At 41.6% G+C, this 20,128-nt stretch overlaps 3 protein-coding genes across 3 annotated transcripts in view; all 3 read left to right on the top strand.

Annotated features, from left to right (window-relative positions):
• LOC119912601 (zinc finger protein 2-like) overlaps positions 1–20,128 on the top strand; it is a 746,717-nt gene that overhangs the window by 47,821 nt on the left and 678,768 nt on the right. The window lies entirely within an intron of this gene.
• LOC119912712 (cytochrome b5 domain-containing protein 1) lies at positions 1,732–5,026 on the top strand. Its single transcript, XM_038732004.1, has 4 exons — positions 1,732–2,005; positions 2,946–3,022; positions 3,109–3,327; positions 4,687–5,026. Exons 1-4 carry the CDS (start codon positions 1,885–1,887, stop codon positions 4,915–4,917), a joined length of 648 nt encoding a protein of 215 aa, XP_038587932.1. The 5' UTR covers positions 1,732–1,884; the 3' UTR covers positions 4,918–5,026.
• Positions 9,338–19,594, top strand: LOC119912687 (C-type lectin domain family 10 member A-like). The gene is made up of 9 exons (XM_038731975.1): positions 9,338–9,487; positions 11,922–12,033; positions 12,368–12,490; positions 13,267–13,365; positions 15,192–15,257; positions 15,861–15,953; positions 16,039–16,193; positions 18,849–18,958; positions 19,050–19,594. Exons 2-9 carry the CDS (start codon positions 11,976–11,978, stop codon positions 19,204–19,206), a joined length of 861 nt encoding a protein of 286 aa, XP_038587903.1. The 5' UTR covers positions 9,338–9,487; positions 11,922–11,975; the 3' UTR covers positions 19,207–19,594.

Here is a 20,128-nt window from a genome sequence, read left to right as displayed (position 1 = left end):
GCAGAAAGCAGACCTGATCCCAGACCACCTGCGAGGTCTGGATGGTTCATAACGTAGCAGAAGATCAGCCCTCAACTGTAATTAATTATTTCCTTACTACTGACGCGTTTACTGTAAAACTTTAATTAGACCCCCGTCTCTTCTACTGGCCTGGGGTGGCTACACGTTTTGTCACATGAAGGCAGGTCTCATTTGGGCACCTGGTTCTGCTTTTTACAGACTTTCATTGGAGAGCAAACCTCTTAAAGCCCACCGGGTCACCTGCTCGAGCGAGATCCAAGCTGCTTACATCGTGCATATTAAGTGGTTAAATCTTGTGTCATTATGGACACATTGTTAGTTAGATTCTTCTCAATTCAATCGTTCAGTTCATTTTACGGAAACAACGAGCAGAACAGTGTTATTCACTCAGATTTACGGTTACAGTGTAAACCGAAAGTATTACATCTTATGAAAGGAAGAAGAAAAGAAAAAGGACAAGAGTCCTAAATGTATTTCTTCTTCTTCTCCTCTGCATACCATACATTTGACACAACAAGATAAATATTTAGATAAATACAGTGTTATTTACAGTGGGGACGCCGGGGACCCACCACTTTTTGAAAGCATTTGTTAAAAATGTTCTGAAAAATAGCAACAATACAAGTTAACTAACAAATGAAAATGCTTTGAAGAAATGTTTACTCGAACAACAAGAAAACATGCAATGCAATTTAAAGAGCCTAAAGAAGAAAGATGTGTGGTTTGTTATAAAATATATTTCATTAAGCGCTTCTATTTCATGAACCTCTGTGTGGTTTGAGACCTTCTGTCTCTTCCTGTGTCTAGATTTAAAACTAAAGGGGACAGAGATTTTGCTGTCGGGGCCCCGAGGCCCTGGAACGACCTGCCTGAGGACGTAAGGCTTTCAGAGTTTAATTCATAATCTCTTTTAAAAACGCACTTTCATTAGAAGACGTATCCTGATTTAATCTGAGCTGCCTGTTTTATCTTAAAGATTTTAGTTAGAGAAAGTTGCTCTTGATTCTCGTCTTATTTTTATTGCCTATCTGTTCTACTTATTTGTGATTATAATTTGTATTTTTTGTCCTCATGTGTTTTATCTTTAATGACGGTGTTTTGTGTCCTTTTTTCTCCCCGTGTGGCCTCTGAAGCACTTTGTAATTAAATTGTACTTATTAGATATTATTATCGTTGAATATTTCTTCAAACTAGTGTTAAAACATGTTGTAGTCTCATTCTCGTGACCCAACTGTCTGTATCGTCCCCCCCCCCCCCCCCCAGTCAGCTCACATTCTTGAGTAGAATATAATATTTAAAACAACAAAATAAAAAATAGATAATTACCATCCGATATATTTAAAAGTATTTCTTAAGGCTGAGTTTATAACCATGAAGAATGGCAGTAAATATAAGTAATCTTTCAAGAAACGACATTCAGGAGTAAAGTGTCACGAATCAGTCTTTAAATATAGAATATATTGTATGATGTGCAACAGAAAGTCATATTAAATCAATAATTATTTGGACTAAATTTATGTTTAAGTCTTTTGTGATTCCCTTCATATATAATAAAAAAACATTTACATCATAAAAATATAAATATGATTAATGTTTCAAGTAAAGAGTCACGAATCAGTCTTTAAATAGTATTAAATCAATAATTATTATTTATAAACATCAGTATAGTATAAACATTTGTTTATGACGTCGTCGGCCCCGCCCACCTCCGCTTGTTGCCACAGTAACGCATCAGCAACAGGACTGAACTGAAGGGTCGTCTGTCTGTTTCACAGCGGATTAAACTGCAGTTTTTATTGTGTGTACTGAAGGTATTTCTGTCCGCTTCAGCGTCTTTTAACATGAACTAGGTGTCCGCGTGTGATGGACAGACCGAAATACTTCACTCCCGCCGAGGTGGCCGCTCACAACACCGCCGCCGACCTGTGGGTGTCGTTTCTGGGCAAAGTGTGTGACCTGACCCCGCTGATGGAGCAGCACAAAGGTGAGCAGGAAGCACGGAAGTAAAAGTAGTAATACCACACTGTAGAAATACAGCTAATGATCATTTTAATTATAGATCAATCTGCTGAGTATTTTCTCTATTAATCGATTGATCGTAAAGATTCTGTAAATAGTGAGAAATGCCGTCACAGAGCCCAAAGTGACACCTTCACAATGCTTGTTGTGTCCAAACCTCAACATTATTAACAAACACTAAAATTAATGTTTTGAGTAGTGGAGTCTGGTGTGTACCAGAAAACTTTCAACATATTTCAATCAACACAAAGAATATTAAAATGCTTTAAAGGAAAATCAGCTGGAACCATAAAATGTTTTAAACCAGTAATGAGAACAACCATCAAATTAATATTCTGACAATCAGTAATTGATTAATGGACTGATAGTTTCAGCTGTACTCGTACAAACGGTTTAATTTAATAACAAGACATCATGTTTTATAAACTCTTCATGTCAAAAAAATCTTAATTTGTAAAGTTACTAACGCTGCCAGATAAATGTAGTGAAGTACAATATTTCCCTCTGAGATGTGGAGTAGAAGTAAAAGTAAATGTACAGTTTCATTCCACCAACCAAACCTGATCAAAATAACTACAGTTTTAAAAACAGTGAGATGAGAGAAGCAGTGGAGGAAAGTAACCAAGTACATTTACTTGAATACAATTTAAAGTACTTTATTTTATCATTACTATGTTAGTAATTACATCTTATTCTACTTATTACCTTTCAGATTAAGATCAGACACAAAAAACATGACCAGTTTATAAAATATGAAACTACTCAGTATTTTTTAAGTCACCTCCGTCAAACTACTGCTTACACCTTAATGCATCACCTCTCATGGTCCAAATGTGTGTACAAATACACATAAAGTGTATTTCAAATGAAATGAGGATAAATACCTCCTGTGAGTTTCCCTGCAGGGGACGCCCTCCTGCTGCCCATCATGGAGTCTGCAGGAAAGGACATCAGCAGCTGGTTCGACCCTGAAACCAAAGACGTGAGCGCTTGTCCAGCAAACCAGCCAATCAGTGAGCAGCTCTCCGGCCCTGCGTTTACCTGCGTGCACCTGTCCTCTGTCCTCAGGTCCAGAAATACGTAGACCCCCTGACCAACTGCGTGAGGTACTACACGCCCAGGGGCCGCTTCGTGCACGTGCCCCCCGCTGGCCCTCGCTCCGACTGGGCCTGTGACGTCAGCCAGCCCTGGTGGGCGGACAAACGCTACGAGGTGGGGCTGCTGTCCGCCAAAACCAGGTGGATCCGGGTCATCAACACGCTGACGTCGCAGGAGCAGCGACTGCAGGTCGGTCCAGACCACCAGGCGTCAAATTTTAACGCCCTGCAAGTTCTTTAGAGTCGGATTTTGATGTTTAGGGCTTCGAGGTCAAGCAACAATAAATATCCATTATTATAAGATCCATATTGTTGTCACTCCTCTAAGGTCCCGTATCTGTTTAATCTTAAATTAATATAAACACAGAGCTTATCGTGACGCAGCAGAGAATTCATCTGCTCCGCAAACTGAATGAGTCTAATGAGTCTTTTATTTAGCTTTTCTTTTATCAGTCTGACAGTTAAAGACAGGATCAGCCTGAACAACGCTGTAAAAACCTTCATGCTCTCTCTAACCGCCAAATCACCCAGAAGGCAGCAGGTGTTTTATCCTCTCTGGGACGTGCCCTGGCAGGTGACTTCTCTGTTCTCTGCCGTCTGGGCGGCGTCCTGCTCCACCTGCGTGCAAAACGAACTCCAAATCCTTCATCTCTACGTCGATCAGGCTCTTAAACTCCCTGTAGGCTCTTAAGGGGTTTTCAGATGTGCACACACTGGCTGCTGCTTGTATGCTGTGAGTTTACATTATGTGCTTTTTCAAACATGTTGCTCTAAACGAATCGCCCGAAGTGGGATTAGGAAAGTAGTACAATAACGTCAACACTGTCGCCTCACAGCAGCAGTTCAAAACCCCAGCCTTTCTGTGCGGAGTTAGCATATTCGCCCCGTGTCCCCTTTACTCAGACTTTAGCGTTCAAAGGCGACACTACAGGGCTTCGCAGTGCGTTACAAGCCGATGCCAGCGGGTCTTGTCCATGTGAGGAGTTGGGCGTGACAGCAGGTCGTCCACACACACACCCTGCTGGTGTCATGTGGCTCCGCCCCAAACAGCAGCGTCTGTTTAAGCCACTAATTTAAACACGTTTCAGTAACTGTTTTATTGAGAATATATAATACATATACTCAATCCAACATCAGTTATCAACTTTTATGTCTGTTACCTAGCAACCACTTTTCATCTCGCCGAGCTAGACGGCTTTTAATCGCCGTTTATAATCATGTTATCCCTTTATAGAACCATTTATGTGGAGTTGGTCCTACCTTGCAGCTCTAACTAGCTTCCTCTCCTCTAGGACGGCTTTCTACAAGATGCGTTTCTGTTTCCTGTTCAGTGTCTGTGTGGTCAGACACTGACTCGCAACTAAAAACCATTTCTTTATGTGCCGTTGTCTAAACTGTCTGCTGTAGCTTTCAGATCTCCACACCATGAATACGCTGCCCTACCAAAGGTATTCGGTAGTACTCTTGTCCATACAGTGTACACAGTAGATACGGGAAAGTACACCAGACTGAGCTTTGGGACGACTAACGGCCCGCTGCTCTTCCTCAGGTGTGTTCGGAGGAGACTCTGGACGAGATCCTACAGCGCTACCTGCGCTACAACTCCCACGCCCGCAGCTACACCTGGAAACATGACGGAGCGAGCCTGGACATGAGCAAGACGCTCAGCGAGAACAACGTCCTCGACGACGACCACGAGCTCACACAGGTGCGGCTAGACCGCGACCTCTTCACCCCCGCCATCCTCCTCCACTTCAACGATGACCTCACTGAGAGCTGACCTCTGACCTCGTCACGCAGATCCATTTAAAGGAGGGCAGAGCGTCACCTGCTGCTCACCGTCCTCACGACACATGTTGTAACCAGAATATTAAATGATGAGAAACGAACCTCAGCAGTTTGAAATTATTAGTAAAAGTCTGATTGGAGTTTGTGTTCAGTGGGTTTTTACAGAGTCTCCTCTGAACGCTCTGAGAGAACCAGATAAACTGTGAGCTGGAAGTCACTTTAAAGCACCGTGAAGTTTTTCCATCCTCGTGAGACATTTACAAAGAACATGAAATACATATAAATTGGATAATACCTTGTTTGTGCACATATTTACTTCACTGCTGCTCTTCTTCACTGCCTCTCTTGATGCGGCGCTGCCGCCTGTAGATCAGTGGAACAACCCACTCCCATGTCTGAACTTGGTTGAAAATACTAGAAGATGTTTGGCTTGTCCTGTTTGTAGCAACCCGTCAGCTCTAATCAGGCTTGTGTCATCTGCATAGTTACAGTAACAGATTTTGCTTTCCTATATTTTCTCATTAGTTACCGATCTAGATTGCTCTTTTTTAAGAGTGGCTTAATGACTGCAGTTGTCAGCATGAGGAGGATTTCAGATGTTATATTATGTCCTCCAGGTTTTTATGGTTAATAGAATCAAATTGTCTCATGCTATATGAATTGTTTTTCAGTGGACATACGGACAAGACATATCCTGTTACTGACATGGAGGCACTGATTGCTTGTCTAATTGTTTGACTTTTGTCTGTGAAGAAGGAAGCAAATTCATTGCAGGCCCTGGTGGATAGAAGGTCAGAGGCTACAGACACAGGAGGGTTGTTTATCCTGTCGACAGCAGAAAACGTGCATTATTAGTGTTTTTGGTGATGATGTCAGAGAAGAAGGACCGCCTTGCATTTCTCAGCTCTAAATTATAAATGTGAAGTTTCTCTTTATAGATGTCATAATGAACCTGGAGATTTGTTTTCCGCCACCTGCGTTCAGCTTTGACACTCTTTTTTTTGAGTTGTAACCAGCGTGGCATTTCTCCATGGAGATCTTCTCTTACCAGAGACCACCTTCACCTTGGCTGCTGCAATGGCATCAATATCATTTGTGATTTTAGAACTGAAATTATCTACAAGCTCATTGACTGAGACCTGTGAGAGGGCAGGTGTTGAGGAGAAAGCCTCAATAAATTTCTCACTAGTGTTTTCAGTGATATGCCGTTTTGTGATCAACTCTATTTTAATATTTGTGTGCACGCAGATAGCACTCTCAAAGAAAACACAGGAATGATCAGAGAGAGCAACATCATCCAGACCCTTGGAGATGACCAAAGTGTGCCCCTTATTGTGCGTGGGCCTCGTCACATGTTGAGTCAGTCCATAATTATCAAGAACACAACACAGTTCTTTATTCCCTCTGTCCTGGGGGTTGTTCCACAGTGGAAAACCAAACAAAGGCGAGTCGAGTCGGTACTGTGCAGTGGAACAGGGGCTATATAAAAGTTAGAAAGTAGTGAGTTCACCAGACTCCATTAGCCGCTACTAGCGGAACACACGCCCCTCTCAAACAAATGGTGGTGGCCTGGTTGCATTGTGGGTAACGTACACAGCAGTTTTTGTGAAGATTTAGATTAATTAATGAACTAAGATATGGCAGTGCGAGCGGCCTATGACACTCAAGAAGCTAAAAATGTCTGACAAAGCCACTTGGGATAGGCCCACGACCTTTAAAGGACACAGATCCGTTTATCAAAAATTAGGGGTCAGAGACAATAAATTATAAAAAAATAAAAAAATACATTTATCATGTCATATATTAAAATAGCAACACCTGCTCTATTAGAAAACAAAATAAAAAACAATTCTAAACAAAGCCACATACATAATTAAAGAATCAAAATCAATCACAAGGAGAAGAACAAAAACCCACATGCAATATGTACCCAGTAAATACCAATATTTACAAGGCCAATGTCTGGATGTTGAAACACTTAGACGCATCGGTCCAAACCAGCTCTGTGCATCCAGGACAGTCTCACATATCCAGACACTTTCTGTATCAGTGTACAGCCAGTTTCTATACCGGTATCCTGGACAGCAAGAGAGGGAGGAGAAAGCGTGTTAACCCCTCAGATAATAGTGGCACCCGGCAGCAGCTTGCACAAGGCTGCAGGTCGGTCCCGCTGTGATTTGAAAACGCACCATTAAAACGGGGCCGCAATAAATTTTAGCAAACAGGCAAAGAAGGCACTTCACAGGACAGGCCACCCTCAGACCCGGCAGGGGGGCACGCAATCCCCGCAACCCCACAGCACCCAGCTATAACAAACAAGACTAGGTCTGACCTTGATAAACACCAAATGGGTCGGAACAGGGAGGCATGCAGCTCACCGAGGCACCCAACGCCAGCTGTGTTCATCTATCCACACGGGGAGCGTCCACGGCCGAACAAAGTCTGCTCTGTGGGACGACACCACCCGCACGGCAAAACAAACACAGAGAGGCACGAGGATAAAATAAAATAGACGTCCTGCGCAGTAAACTGACAACCTCTGGCAGCCGCAACAGGCGTGCAGCACACCAGCCCACACCCGAGTCACAGGCTTAAATAGAGCCCCCACCTCTCCCAATCAAAGGGGATGAGCCCCAGGTGTGCTGGTGCGCCTTCCCCTGCACAGGTAAGAGGGAGGGAAAAACCTCATCCTGTCACAATGAGTAGCCTACTCTTTTAACTTCATGTATCATAAAGCCTCAGTACAGCCCCACAGAGCTGCTAGCATGGCTGCAGAAAATGAAAATGAAAGCAGGAAACTTAGAATATTTAATATTCTATGTTCAGACATTAAATATATTCCAAATGTAATAATAAAAAGAATGATCGCTTTGTTTTTACTTGTTTTTGACAGTAAAAGTAAAAAAATCCCCATTGACCAAAAAGTAAACCTCCACATTGACCGACCACCCCCCTGTACCTGCATGAAAGCGTTTGGTCCTGCCTCAGTGCACTCACGGTGTTTATATGCAGTCAGTAGATGCGGCAGAAACACAGTGATCACAAGCAAGACAAACAAAAGGATGTCAATCTGTAACCCAGTTACAGGTGGGCAGCGTTTAGTCTGAGAGAGGTGTTAACCTGTTGGCTTAATGTCCACAGCTAGCTAGCTGCAGACTAGTGTTAGACAACATTTCATCAACACTTAATCAGCGCAGGGAAACGTTTACCAAGATATTCATATTAAATCATTGTGCTCGCCCCTTTTAGCAGACTAACAACAGGTGAGTCAGCAGCCCAGTGTCCCAGTGAAGAAGGGGAGCAGCATGGTGTTAATGAGTTAGCGTCGTTCCAGGGATTTCTTCTCTATCTCACTCTTGCTCTTTTTACCATAACAAAAAAAAAAGACAATGAAATATTTCTTAAGGACAGAAATTCAAACACAAATTATTTTCCCACCTAATGATCATTATGAAATAAATAAAATAAAAAAACACCTCCCTGTCTGTACTGGATGCTGGACAGCAGCTTAACTCAGCCTGCATGTAAGTTACAGACTATATTAAAATAACCCAGTTTGATACGTTCATTTAGATTGAATTATGGCCGTTAAATGACATCTATAGATACAGACTTTATTATTCCCATCATGAAGGGCAATTTATTTGAGAAGCAAATAGTGACCTGCATCCTCTTGTGCTAGTACTAATATTGCACTACAAGAAGCCAGACACTTGCAAGCCTTTAATTAGAGTTATGTAAAGCTTTTGATGGGACAGTTAGGTCCTAGAGAAGTAGTGACAACAGCTGCGCAGAGGGGGTCTAATTTGATTTTTTTTGTCATGGGGACCAAAATTCCTGGCGCCCCCCCTGCCCTGACCTCTGTGGTTAAGAAGTCCTTTCAGCGCCTTGTGTTGTACCACCTATAATCCATCACAGAGCCACTCCTGGACCCCCTGCAGTTCGTCTACAGAGCCAAAAGACGACGCTGTAAACATGGCCCTTCACTCCCGACGCTGTAAACATGGCCCTTCACTCCCCAGGAACCTACGCCAGGATCTCTTGGTGAAGAATTGTTGGGCTTCTGTAAATAACATCATAGAGTCTAGACCTGCTCTGATTGATTGATGAAAAGCGCTGTGAGAAAACTGTTGTTGTGATTTGACGCTATATCAATAGAATTGAAATTGAATTGAATACTTGGCAATAAAAGCTTTTCTGAGTAAACATGTTTTCCCCCTGTGTGTTAAAGGTTGAATCTTCGTGTTTGTAAACTTCCCACAGTTTGATGTGGACCTTTTGGACTCATTTGAGGAAGTGTGAACTGAATAAAAAGGGAAGTTCTGGTGTCTTCAGCAAATCTCTGGGTGATTCATAGGAAGCAGAGAAAATAATATTCGACTGCAGAGATCTGAACATCTGAGAAATTATGAAACGTTGGCCCAGAAGTATTTCTGAAATGATGACTGGACAGTTTTTACAGATGTTGACGGGAGGAGGAAACAGAGATTCTTGTTTCTGAAGAAGTCTGACAGAAAACAACTCTTCTTTCCAGCTGGACTGTTTCTACGAGAGACTTTAAGGTGAGACAGGTTGTTTGAACTCATTTTATTTTATCTTTGGTTTTAGTAGTCTAGTTAATGGTTTTGGTTTTACTAGTCGCAATTAATTTAAACTCGTCTTGGATTTAAATGACTGAGAGTGAAAATTGACAACAAAATAATCTTGTTCAGTCTGTAGAGGAGGTGGGGTAATTTTAACATCACCGTTATTAGTTGTTTTTTATTCTGCTGCATTTTATTGGATCAGTGTGAAATTTGACATTTGTGGGAAAATGGAGGAAGTCAAAAATGTTGCTGTGAATCTGACAGATGCTGACAACAACATGTTTGGGAAACCACCAGCTGCAGGCTGGTACTGCTGTTCTCTGTACAGACCTGGTTTTAGGCTCTCTGGGTTCACATATAGCCAAACTGTCCCCATTAACAGTAGCTGAAATAGCCGTTAGCAGCTCCTGTCAGTTTGTGTACCCACACAGGATCACTGTGATGCTTAAGAAAAGCTAAAAGTGGAGGAGCTTGCTCAAAATTTTGAAGCTGACACCAATTTTGAAGGCTGGTGCACCAGACCAAGTAAGCAATTGTATGGAAATATATTCTTTTTCACAATTTATTGGCTCCTGTAGAACACAATACACATTAATTGCCTTCTGGCTTCCTCTTACTGCACCTCTGCTTCCTAAACATACAAAAATACAACGTTAACTCAAGGGAAGAGACGCTGAAATCTCCGACGAGCTACATTGGTCACACGCTACGGAAGCTTAGGAGGTACAAAAGGGATAGTGTGCAGCTAAGGACATTTCCACAGAAAAAAATAGCAAAAATAAAGATAAATAAAAACCACTCAATGAGATAAAATTCACAAATATTTAATAAAATCATTAAATGATAGATAAAATCCACAGATGCAAATTTGAAAATATGAATTATTAAAGTGCTTTTTAAACTCCGTTACATATAGACCAATCTTTATTCTACCAGTTCTCTCAAAGATCCTGGAAAAAAAATGTTGCAGAACAACCTTGAAAATAATTTACTTATTTATCCTAAACAATTTGGATTTAGACCAGGGTATTCGACTGAAATGGCCAACTGCTACCTCACTGAACACATCAAGTCCTCATTGGATAAGGGTAATGTAGTTGGAGCAGTGTTTATAGATCTTAAACAGGCCTTTGATACTGTGAACCGTGAAGTGCTTTTGAACAAACTAAGTACTTTTAACTTTTCTGAGCAAGCAATTGGCTGGTTTGCATCCTATCTCGAATCAAGAGAGTAGTGTGTTAAAATCAATGCAGAATATTCAACCCCCCGACAATCTACAATGGGAATTCCACAAGGCTCGATTTTGGGGCCACTGCTCTTCAGCCTATACATAAACGACTTACCATCAAGTTGTAAAAAAGCTGGATGTCAGATGTATGCTGATGACACAGTTAGCTATGTAACAGCCAAAACCCCTTGTGTAGCAGCAGAGATATTAACAAGCGAAATGGAGGGAGTCTCTCTATGGCTTAAAAACAATCACTTAACTCTGAATCTGACAAAGACTGTGTCAATATGTTTTTCCATGAGAAGAAAGGATTTGAACTGTTTCAGAGTGATTAGACAATATATACCCCTCAAGGCATCTCAACTGTTTATGCATGCCATGATATTCTCCCATCTTTCTTATTGTGTTACTGTATGGAGCCAGGCTTCACAGTCAACTCTTAAACTTATTATATCACTACATAAACAAGCACTGAAAATAATGGATCAAAAACAAATGAAATGGCATCATTGTATAATACTGAAAAAGTATAATATGCTAAGTTATGATTGTTTTATTAAGTTCTCTTTTATCAAATTGATTTTTAAATGTGTGAATAATCTCGCTCCAGCTGTACTTTGTCCATATGTGACAAAAACAAATACTAATAGAATCACCACCAGGGGATCAGCAAGTGGCAACTGCAAGGTGGCACAGCACAAAACCACTTTCGGTCAGTAATCCTTCTCTGTAAAAGGGATCCATTGTAGGAAAGCCCTACCATCAGAAATAAAAACACAAACCAATCTGAAAACATTTAATGAAAAGGTGAAACTCTGGCTGAAACAAAACCAAATCATGCCTTGTGCAGACGCACTTATAAATTGACATTTACACAGATATATGTATATAATGTGACTATTTATTTTGTTTTTTCCTGATGGGTTTGTTTTTGTTGTTTGTTTGTTTGTTGATTGTTTCTGTTTTCTTGGTAATGATGATGTATGTAGCCTAACCAGGGACAGGGGTTGCAAATTAGTTATAGTGATCTATTACAATGTGTCTATTTTGCATTGTCCCTAATAAATAAACAAATAAACAAAAAAAACTATAAAAACTCATTGAGATTGTGAGGCAGGTTCTTTATTAATGATTTCTAAACGGATGATATCCTCAGTTGATTGTGGTTTGGTGGCTGTTTAGGCAGACAGAGTGAAGACCATCATCTTAAAGGACAGCCGACAGAGAGACACTGTCATGATGACAGACAACCATTATGACAACGAGATGGACAGCAGCGCCCTCTGGATCAAAGGTATCTGTTCGTCTGTCCGTCTGCTGCTGCAGTGCTTCACTAATGCTAAACACGGCGTGGACTATCACTGCTATACAGCACGCCACTGCATTAACTACCCTGCAGGCCGGATGTGTCCTTCCGAAATGGAAAAATGCCTCCGCTGCTTGTGAGAAACTGAAAGGCTGAGAAAATCCTCCTCCTCCTCTTTCTTAATAGCTTAATAAACAATTTAAACTCCCTGTGGAAAATGGATGGATGTTGGATATATAATGTTTTGTTATTTTAAACAAAACATGTTTGTCTGGACTCTGATGCGATAAAGTGATGAACTGTCTGTCTGTCTGTCTGTCAGATACTCCCTCTGTCTCTCGCCCAGGACTCTCGTTTCCAGGACTCTCCAGGTTCAGGTCCTGGTTGTTTCCTGCTCTGACAGCTGTCGTCCTCCTGATTGTGATCATAGCACTGGGGACCAGCAGTGAGTGTGCGCACACACACACACACATATATATATATATTTATATAAAATATATAAATGATTCTGCCATGTCGCAGGAAAACCGGCTCTCCAGCTTGCCTTTATTAGCTGGCTCTGCCTCTTTTTTGTTGTCACAGCTAATTTAGAGGTTCAGTGTGTAAGTTTTAGTGGTGAGGGTTGTTGATTGCAACCAACGGCTCACTCACCGCTCCCTTTGCAAACGTGCAGGAGAAGCTACGGTGGCCTGCGGTGCCTGACTGCGGTAGTATGCTTAATAATACATGTGGTCTTCCAATTGTCCAAATTTCACTTCTCTTCTTACTTCTAACAAACCAGATTACTACTGCTACTATTACTACTACTTCTTTGTACGTATTCAACATAGTGTCGAAAACACACATTGTCCAGCAGTTTGTCCATTTGGGCTCCTGTGGAAACATGGTGACGTCCATGTAAGTGTATGTAGATATAAATGTCTCATTCTAAGGTAATAAAAACATAACGGTTTATTATGTGAGGTCTTTATAAACCACTGAAAACATAGTTATGGATCTTATATTGCATTTCTGTCATTAGATCCTCAGAAATATTACACACTGGACCTTTAAAGACTTTACAGGGTTTCAGGTTTATGAAAATACATTTTAGTTATTGAGTTTGGCTTTTATGATTTTATCTGAATAATCTAACCAGTCATACATGTAGTGTTTAAAAACGTAAGTAGCAGAAACGCACTTTGGTTACGTGTGCTGTAGTTTCTGTCTCTGTGTGATCAGACGCAAAGACATCGAATCGCCTGTGGACTGTGGACCAGACTGTTTCCAACATGAGCGACATCATCCAGTCCCTGAACGCCTCACTGCAGCAGGCTCATGGTAACACACACACACACACACACACACACACACACACACACACACACTCAGCAGATTGATCCATAATGAAAATATTAATAATCTAAAGTTTGATACAGTCACGAGTGGTGATTCTTATTTCCTCTGAAATGCCCAGTAGTTACTTCCCTTTTTTCACTGTATTTTTGTTTTCTTCTTCTTTACTTACATCTAAGTTCCAGGAAGAACCAGTAAAGTGTAGGCTTTTCCAAATAAAAGCAGGCTGGTGCACATCACTGTTTTAACCCTCCAGAGTGAGTCCTGTCTGATCAGGACTAGAGAAGCCAGGAAAAGAAAATAATGAAAAACAAAATACTCGTGCTAGAGACAGTATTTTATAAAAAAATTTTAACTTACCCCAAAGCCTAAATTGAAAGTTTGGTCCCAATTACATGCATGTCCCTGTTACTGGCCTGGCCTAAACACAGGTCTTAGTTAGACGCCTGGTCTGGTTTTTAAAGGAGTTCTTTGGATGTATAAAACCTCTTAAAGCCCACAAGGTCGCCTGCTTGAGCTGAGCTGCTCAGATTGCACATAAATGTCAGAATGCTACACATTGTAATACGTGTTAGAGAGATTCTCCACAATTCATTTTTCCGTCGGATTTTCCGGTATGGTAATCCAAAAAGTTTAAATTAATATTCAGAGAGTTTAATGTGAAAAGAATAAAAGGCTTGTACCAGATTTATAGTCAGTGAGGCAACTAAAAGCTTTTCATTGAAGATTTACAGTATTTACTTTGTCATTGTTTGGATTTTGTAAGTCTGGTGCTTAAAGTGATTCTTTGCTTGGGAGATGTTGTACAAGAGTTACAGCTCAAATCAAAGCACTTGAAAAGTCCATTTAAGATGAGATGCTACAGTCCAAAATGATACTATTATTACCATACTTTCACAAAATGTACAAAAAATCTTTGAATAATATCTATAAACATTATTTTTTGTCTATTTTACACTCAGCCCGTCAACTTCAGACGTATATTTCATCTTTGTTTGTCTTTTCTATGATGACGTTTGACTGGTCTTTTTAAAACTCTCCGTATAGAATTACATTTCATTTGAAAGTCTGTTTTCTAGAGCACAATGTTAGCTGGACCGAATATCTATAAGAGATGTGTTCTCTTGACAAACAGTAATGTTTATGCTAAGTGCGTTTCTATTGAGCTGGCAAAGCCGTTTTCTCTAAATGACATGTTTCCTGCACGCCAAGTCATTTTCCTCATCCTTCAAAGAGGTTTGAGTGTCATCACACTGTTTCTAAGGTCTTATATCAAGACATTTACAGAGTTTAAAAAAAATACTTTTTATTATTCTCATTTTTGGGGCATTATATCTGTAAAATAGTGGGGAAAAGTCAATCACACATAGGAGTGTCACATTTTCAATAAATCCATGAAAAAACTTGATATATCTTAATATATATTTTATATGTATATTTTGATAAACTGTTCTAGAAATGTCTGGTCTTTTGGTATATTATCACAATAAAACCCCCAAAATTAATCTGACTCTTATCAAAGTGCTGGAAAATGGATTTGTGTGATATGCATATGAGTGTATATTTAAGCCCTGAGTTGTATATTAAAAATGTATACATAAATCAAAAAAAGCTTGTATTTATGTTTAATCAAGTGGTAAAGTTTTATTGTGATATGACTAAATTTGGCATTAAAGCCTATTTGACTGTCTCGCCTTACAGAGTGTGGGATTACAGAAAATATCAGGCAGGGACGAAGAGACAAAAGCAACTGTCATTTTACGTGTAACCACATCGTGCTGAATCTTTCAGTTTCCTGTCCTTCCTTCCAGAAACAGCTAATGAGGCTAAGCGGCTGCAGTTTGCTGTGGAGAACAACAAGGTCCAGCTGGCCTCAGGTCTGTCTGACTGAACCAATCAGTGTGCTCGTACCGCTGCAGGCAGCACTTCACAGTGCAGATTCACTGCAGAGCTCGCTTCAATCTGTTACTAACAAGACCTCCACGAACAAGGGAGTCATTTGGCATTTTAGCAAAGGGGGAAATATTTTTCCTTGTTCTGTGTAATTTAAAGAACAATATTTACTAAGTTTAAACAGTTATATTTGAGCCACCTACACGTCCTAGTTGTATTATTACATTCCTTTATTATTATACCTTGTTGTTGTTGTTGTTCCTCCTCAGATGACAAAAGAAACCTTCTGTAGATGTGTAATTAAGATTTTAATTATCGAAGGTGTCATTTTGGGCTTTGGGTAAAAGAATCTTTACAAACCAATCAATCGATTGATGGAGGAAATAAGCAGCACATGAGTGTGTTTTACCCACAGAGAGGGGATTCCTCTCTGAGGAGGATAAATAAAATCTTATTTCCTCTAAAATGCCTAGTAGTTACTTTCTTTTTCCTAAAGTCTTCTGTTTTTTTTAGAACACTGTGAAGCGCCTTCTTTATATTTGATCTGTGTGTCGTGTGTGTATTTACCGTCTGTGTGTTGTGTTTAGTGTTGGATGCGTTGAAGCAGCTGTCCGCCTTGGATTCTCTCAGCAAGGCGGTCGCCTCCCTCAAATGTTCCCTTGAACACATCATCAAGAACAGTACAGTGACACACATAGTGAAACATTTAAAATTACACATTTACAGACCGACAGACGCTCACGCCTGTCCCTCTCTGTCTCTCAGGCTCAGTGGTTGACGGCTGTTGTCCTCTTGGTTGGGAGAAGTTCGAATCCGACTGTTTTTTCTTCAGCAAGTTGTCCCTGTCCTGGAACGACTCCAGAGACTGGTGTGACAAAGAGGATGCTCACCTGCTCATAGTCCACACGGACAAGGCGTGGGTGAGACAGCCTGTCCGTACGTCTGTCTGTCCGTCTGTCAGGTGTGGTATAAAGTCCTTCTGCATCCAGGTGTGCGCAGAGATGGATTTCCCCGACATAACGTAGTCCATGTTCACCAGACCGTCCCAGACTTTTCCTCTAGCGCCAACCAGCCGGTCAAAACACCCAAGATACCTCACAAACGAACTTCTGTATTTTCTTTGCTGATGGAGCCGTCCTGCTGCAGAGTACGTGTATTCAATGAGATTGTCCTCGCCAGAAAGACGCCCACATAGCTTATTTGTAAGGACACGACCCACATTCACGTTTGTGTCTGCAGCTCCTAGTGGCCGTACAACGGTAGCAAGGGGTGGGATGAGTCAAAGCCCGGAGAACGACGTTAGAGCCCCATGTGAAACCAAGTAAATGACTTACTCCTGAAATCCACTGATGACACCACGTTATGGCTGCGACACAGTGTTGATGCGTCCGTAGCCCGGCGTCAGCGTCCACTGGAAGCGTCTCAGCAGCGCAGCGTGCAGCCTGTCCCACATTATTGACTTGTTATTAACTTGTCCTTTTATCTCTATGTGACCCCGTTTTGTTCCGTCAACTTCAGGCTGCATTTCCCACAAGGAGCATTTCAGAATAAAAGCATTTTGCCTGCCTGATTTTGTTGATTTGGTAATCAGTTTTTGCATTTGGTGCTTCTACTGTATTTAAGTAGGCGTTATGTTGTTAAATGTTTATTTGGTGTTTTTACGATCGGGAGTTCTATGACTGACTTCCTGCCTGTTTCCATCTGCTCTGTGCTGCTTGACGTGGCTAGCGTCTGGGACGCACTGCTGCTGCTGCATCAGGTGGACTCACGGGCATTGACTATAATGGCAGCAATCAGCTCAGGCAACAAGGACGAAGCCATAACGCCACGCAGCCGTAGTCACGGTTTACTTTAGGCTTTACGTAAGTTACTTCATTTGACCCTTCATTTGACCCTATCCACAATTACAAATCCTAACTAAACAGCGACCTTTGCACAACCTGTAAAATGACATGTGACATGGGTAACGTGGCTAACATAACGTAGTTAAGGTCCAGTCGCCTGTTGCTGGACGGTACGGGAAACGCTCATACGTGTCGTTTTGGGCAACACATTCTCACTCCCGACTCGCTTTGTCAAGGCCGTTTGGTGTCGCCTTTTAACGACCTGGGTACCCCTTTTGCTTCATTTATTGAATTTAGGGCTCCGCGGTAAAGTTAGCAACGCTTAGCAACAACAAATATACAGCTTTCGGTAAAGTTAGCAACAAGAAAAATGCAATGACTTTCAAAATAAAACGCTAGCGTTTCGAAACATCGCCATTTTGAAATGGCGTGTTATTAAGTCGTGAAACGTAGCAACTTGGTTAAGGTTCGGAAAAGATCACGGTTTAGGTTAAAATAACTATGTATGTCAGCTAACACGTAAGTTAACTAACGGAACTTACGTCAATTTACGTAACTCTTCTAACTAAAAATACTTAATGTTGACTTTTTGTTTCACACGGGACACAAACCCTGGTCTTTACCATCAAAAACTGACACTACAGCACTGCGTCGAACTAGGACGGTAAAGGGATCCCCAGTGCGTTACAAGCTGACGACGATGGCTCTTGACCATGCAGCCATATGTGACGAGTCAGGCAGTGAGAACGCGTTGTTTTAGGTGGCAGGGATAAACGACCTTTGTTGTCGTTTAGGTCGGAGGACTTGTTGAATTCAACAGCAGTGTCCTCCTGATCCATCCAATAAAAGGCAACAGGTGTAAAACGAACCAATGAAACCGACTCTGTTTAAAACTACATCCTGTTTACAGATGTACTATGGTAGCCTCTATAGGACAAACCTAACTGTTGACCCTGAATTAGCCATGCTCATCGCCAGGGGCGGACTGGGACAAAAATTCAGCCCTGGCACTGAAGTGACGCCAGCCCACCTTACCACGTATCCCCACGAACACACATTCACTACTTAGGCTACATTTGTTTACAGATGGTGAAATAATACAAGCAGGAAGCCGACTGGATGTAACAGCAAGGGCGTCACTTTGTGTTGAAAAGAGCTGGTGACATAAGGTCTGAAAAGAGGGGTGTGATGATGTCGGCCCTGTTGACTTTCTCCATCAGCAGTGAGCTGTTTTATGAAGGGGCCGAAATGACACAGCACTTGTGATTTTCACCCGTGATACCGTTTTCACCCGCGGTGAAAATTTCTCTCAGCGTTTCTCTGCAAAATGCTTAAATAGGTCGCCAAATATTTTGAGCGGCCCTTAACATACCTCAAGCTAATGTGTGGGAAGCACTGATATTAATATCAATCTGACCTGCCCACCCCGAAACAAATAGTCCGGCCCCTCTGGCATATGCCAGAATTGCCAATCCGCCCCTGCTAATCTCCACTGGTCCAGTCGAGCAGATGGAGACAACGTGACCAAATAAAGGAGCATCAATAACAAGATGGCATATTTGTTTTATGCATTTAGCACAAAAACAGAAGCTACCAACTATATTCAAGACTTATGATGTTTAAAGTCATAGTTTACTTCAGGTGTCACAGTTAGCATGTTAATGTTAGGACGCTAACATGCTACTTGGACCAGTGTTTGATGTTTTTTACAAAACAAGTCTGTTTGTTCAGGACTTTGTGATCCGTGAGACAGCTTCTCAGTTCTTCTGGGTTGGTCTGTCAGACTGGAGGACCGGGCGGTGGGAGTGGGTCAACCTGACACCGTACACCATGGAGCGCAGGTACGCCTCCGAGCTCATCAAAATTTGGGAAGAAAACTCAGTTAAAGATGTTTGCTTAAAACTGTCTTGTCCTTCTTGTTTGTGTCTCCAGGCGATGGGCTCCCGGTCAGCCTGACAACTGGAACGGTCACGGCCTGGGCCCTGGTGGTGAAGACTGTGCTCACCTGCACTTCAATGGTCGCCTCAACGACCAGCACTGCTCCATCAAGATGCGCTTCATCTGCCAGAAACACAGCCTTCGTGTCTAGACCCACACGGTGTTCAACCTGCTGTACATCGTAACCAGAGCACCACAAACTGATCAGCTCTGACCCTCATCAGTTAAAAACAAGAACAGAACAGTGGAAGGTGAACAGCCGGATTATTCCTAACCCATTATAGAAAGTAAATTCTACAAAATCCTTATTAAGGATGTGCGTTATTAACCTGTTATTATTTTGTAGTTGACTCTTTTTTAAACTGTATTTTTTTAATGTGTTGCTTTTCTGTAAAGGTTGAGTTGCCCTGTTGTTGAAATGTGCCACAGAAATAAACCTGCCTTGCCTCTTGCTGTTATATGTGCTGACAGACTGGATAACGTCTCTGATGAGCTAACAATAGAAACTCAGAAGACAAAATAAAAACATTAATACATTTTTTTGACTGCTCAGCTGCATATTCCACAGGGAGCATTTCAGAATAAGAGCTTTTTGCCTGATTTTGCTTTTTGTGCTTCTACTGTGATTAAGTAGGCTACGTAGGTAAATGGTTTGGTTTTTTTTACCCGCTTTAACTGTGTTTATTGTTTTATGATCAGGAGGCTGCACAGGGTATTTTATTTTGAAAATTGAATGGATTCTCTATGCCGTTCTGTGACTTCCTTCTGGTTCGATCTGCTGTGTGCTGCTTCCGTCACAAATAAACTCGCTGCGTGTTCTCTGCAGAGGGACTCACGAGCATTGACCAGAATGGCCATGAATGGCTCCGGCAGCCGCTGCGCAACTGTAACGGAGACCTTTTGCTACGTTTGCACCTCCTGTCCGGACTAAAACGGAGAAGTTTGGAAACGCTGCCGACCCTGATTTCTGTTTTAAAACTCCGGGGTAGCGTTTCAGTGCGGACGGGCAAAAATAGAGGACTTTAGAAACGGTGATGCAGACGCTCACGTTTGGCTCTCTGATTGGGTCTCAT

This window comes from Micropterus salmoides, unplaced genomic scaffold (assembly GCF_014851395.1).
Source record: "Micropterus salmoides isolate LMB-PRFRI ecotype aquatic unplaced genomic scaffold, ASM1485139v1 Ms_hic_scaffold_2, whole genome shotgun sequence".
NCBI lineage: Eukaryota > Metazoa > Chordata > Actinopteri > Centrarchiformes > Centrarchidae > Micropterus > Micropterus salmoides.
The sequence above is the reverse complement of the archived record's forward strand: the minus strand, read 5'-3'. Positions and strand labels throughout refer to the sequence as shown.

Excerpts from the sequence above, each read along its gene's own strand:
- LOC119912712 (XM_038732004.1), top strand. The coding sequence starts at position 1,885 with ATGGACAGACCGAAATACTTCACTCCCGCCGAGGTGGCCGCTCACAAC. Across the intron at positions 3,023-3,108 it reads TCGACCCTGAAACCAAAGAC|GTCCAGAAATACGTAGACCC; the intron begins GTGAGCGCTTGT and ends CTCTGTCCTCAG. Across the intron at positions 3,328-4,686 it reads CGCAGGAGCAGCGACTGCAG|GTGTGTTCGGAGGAGACTCT; the intron begins GTCGGTCCAGAC and ends GCTCTTCCTCAG.
- LOC119912687 (XM_038731975.1), top strand. The coding sequence starts at position 11,976 with ATGATGACAGACAACCATTATGACAACGAGATGGACAGCAGCGCCCTC. Across the intron at positions 12,034-12,367 it reads CAGCGCCCTCTGGATCAAAG|ATACTCCCTCTGTCTCTCGC; the intron begins GTATCTGTTCGT and ends TCTGTCTGTCAG. Across the intron at positions 12,491-13,266 it reads CATAGCACTGGGGACCAGCA|ACGCAAAGACATCGAATCGC; the intron begins GTGAGTGTGCGC and ends CTGTGTGATCAG.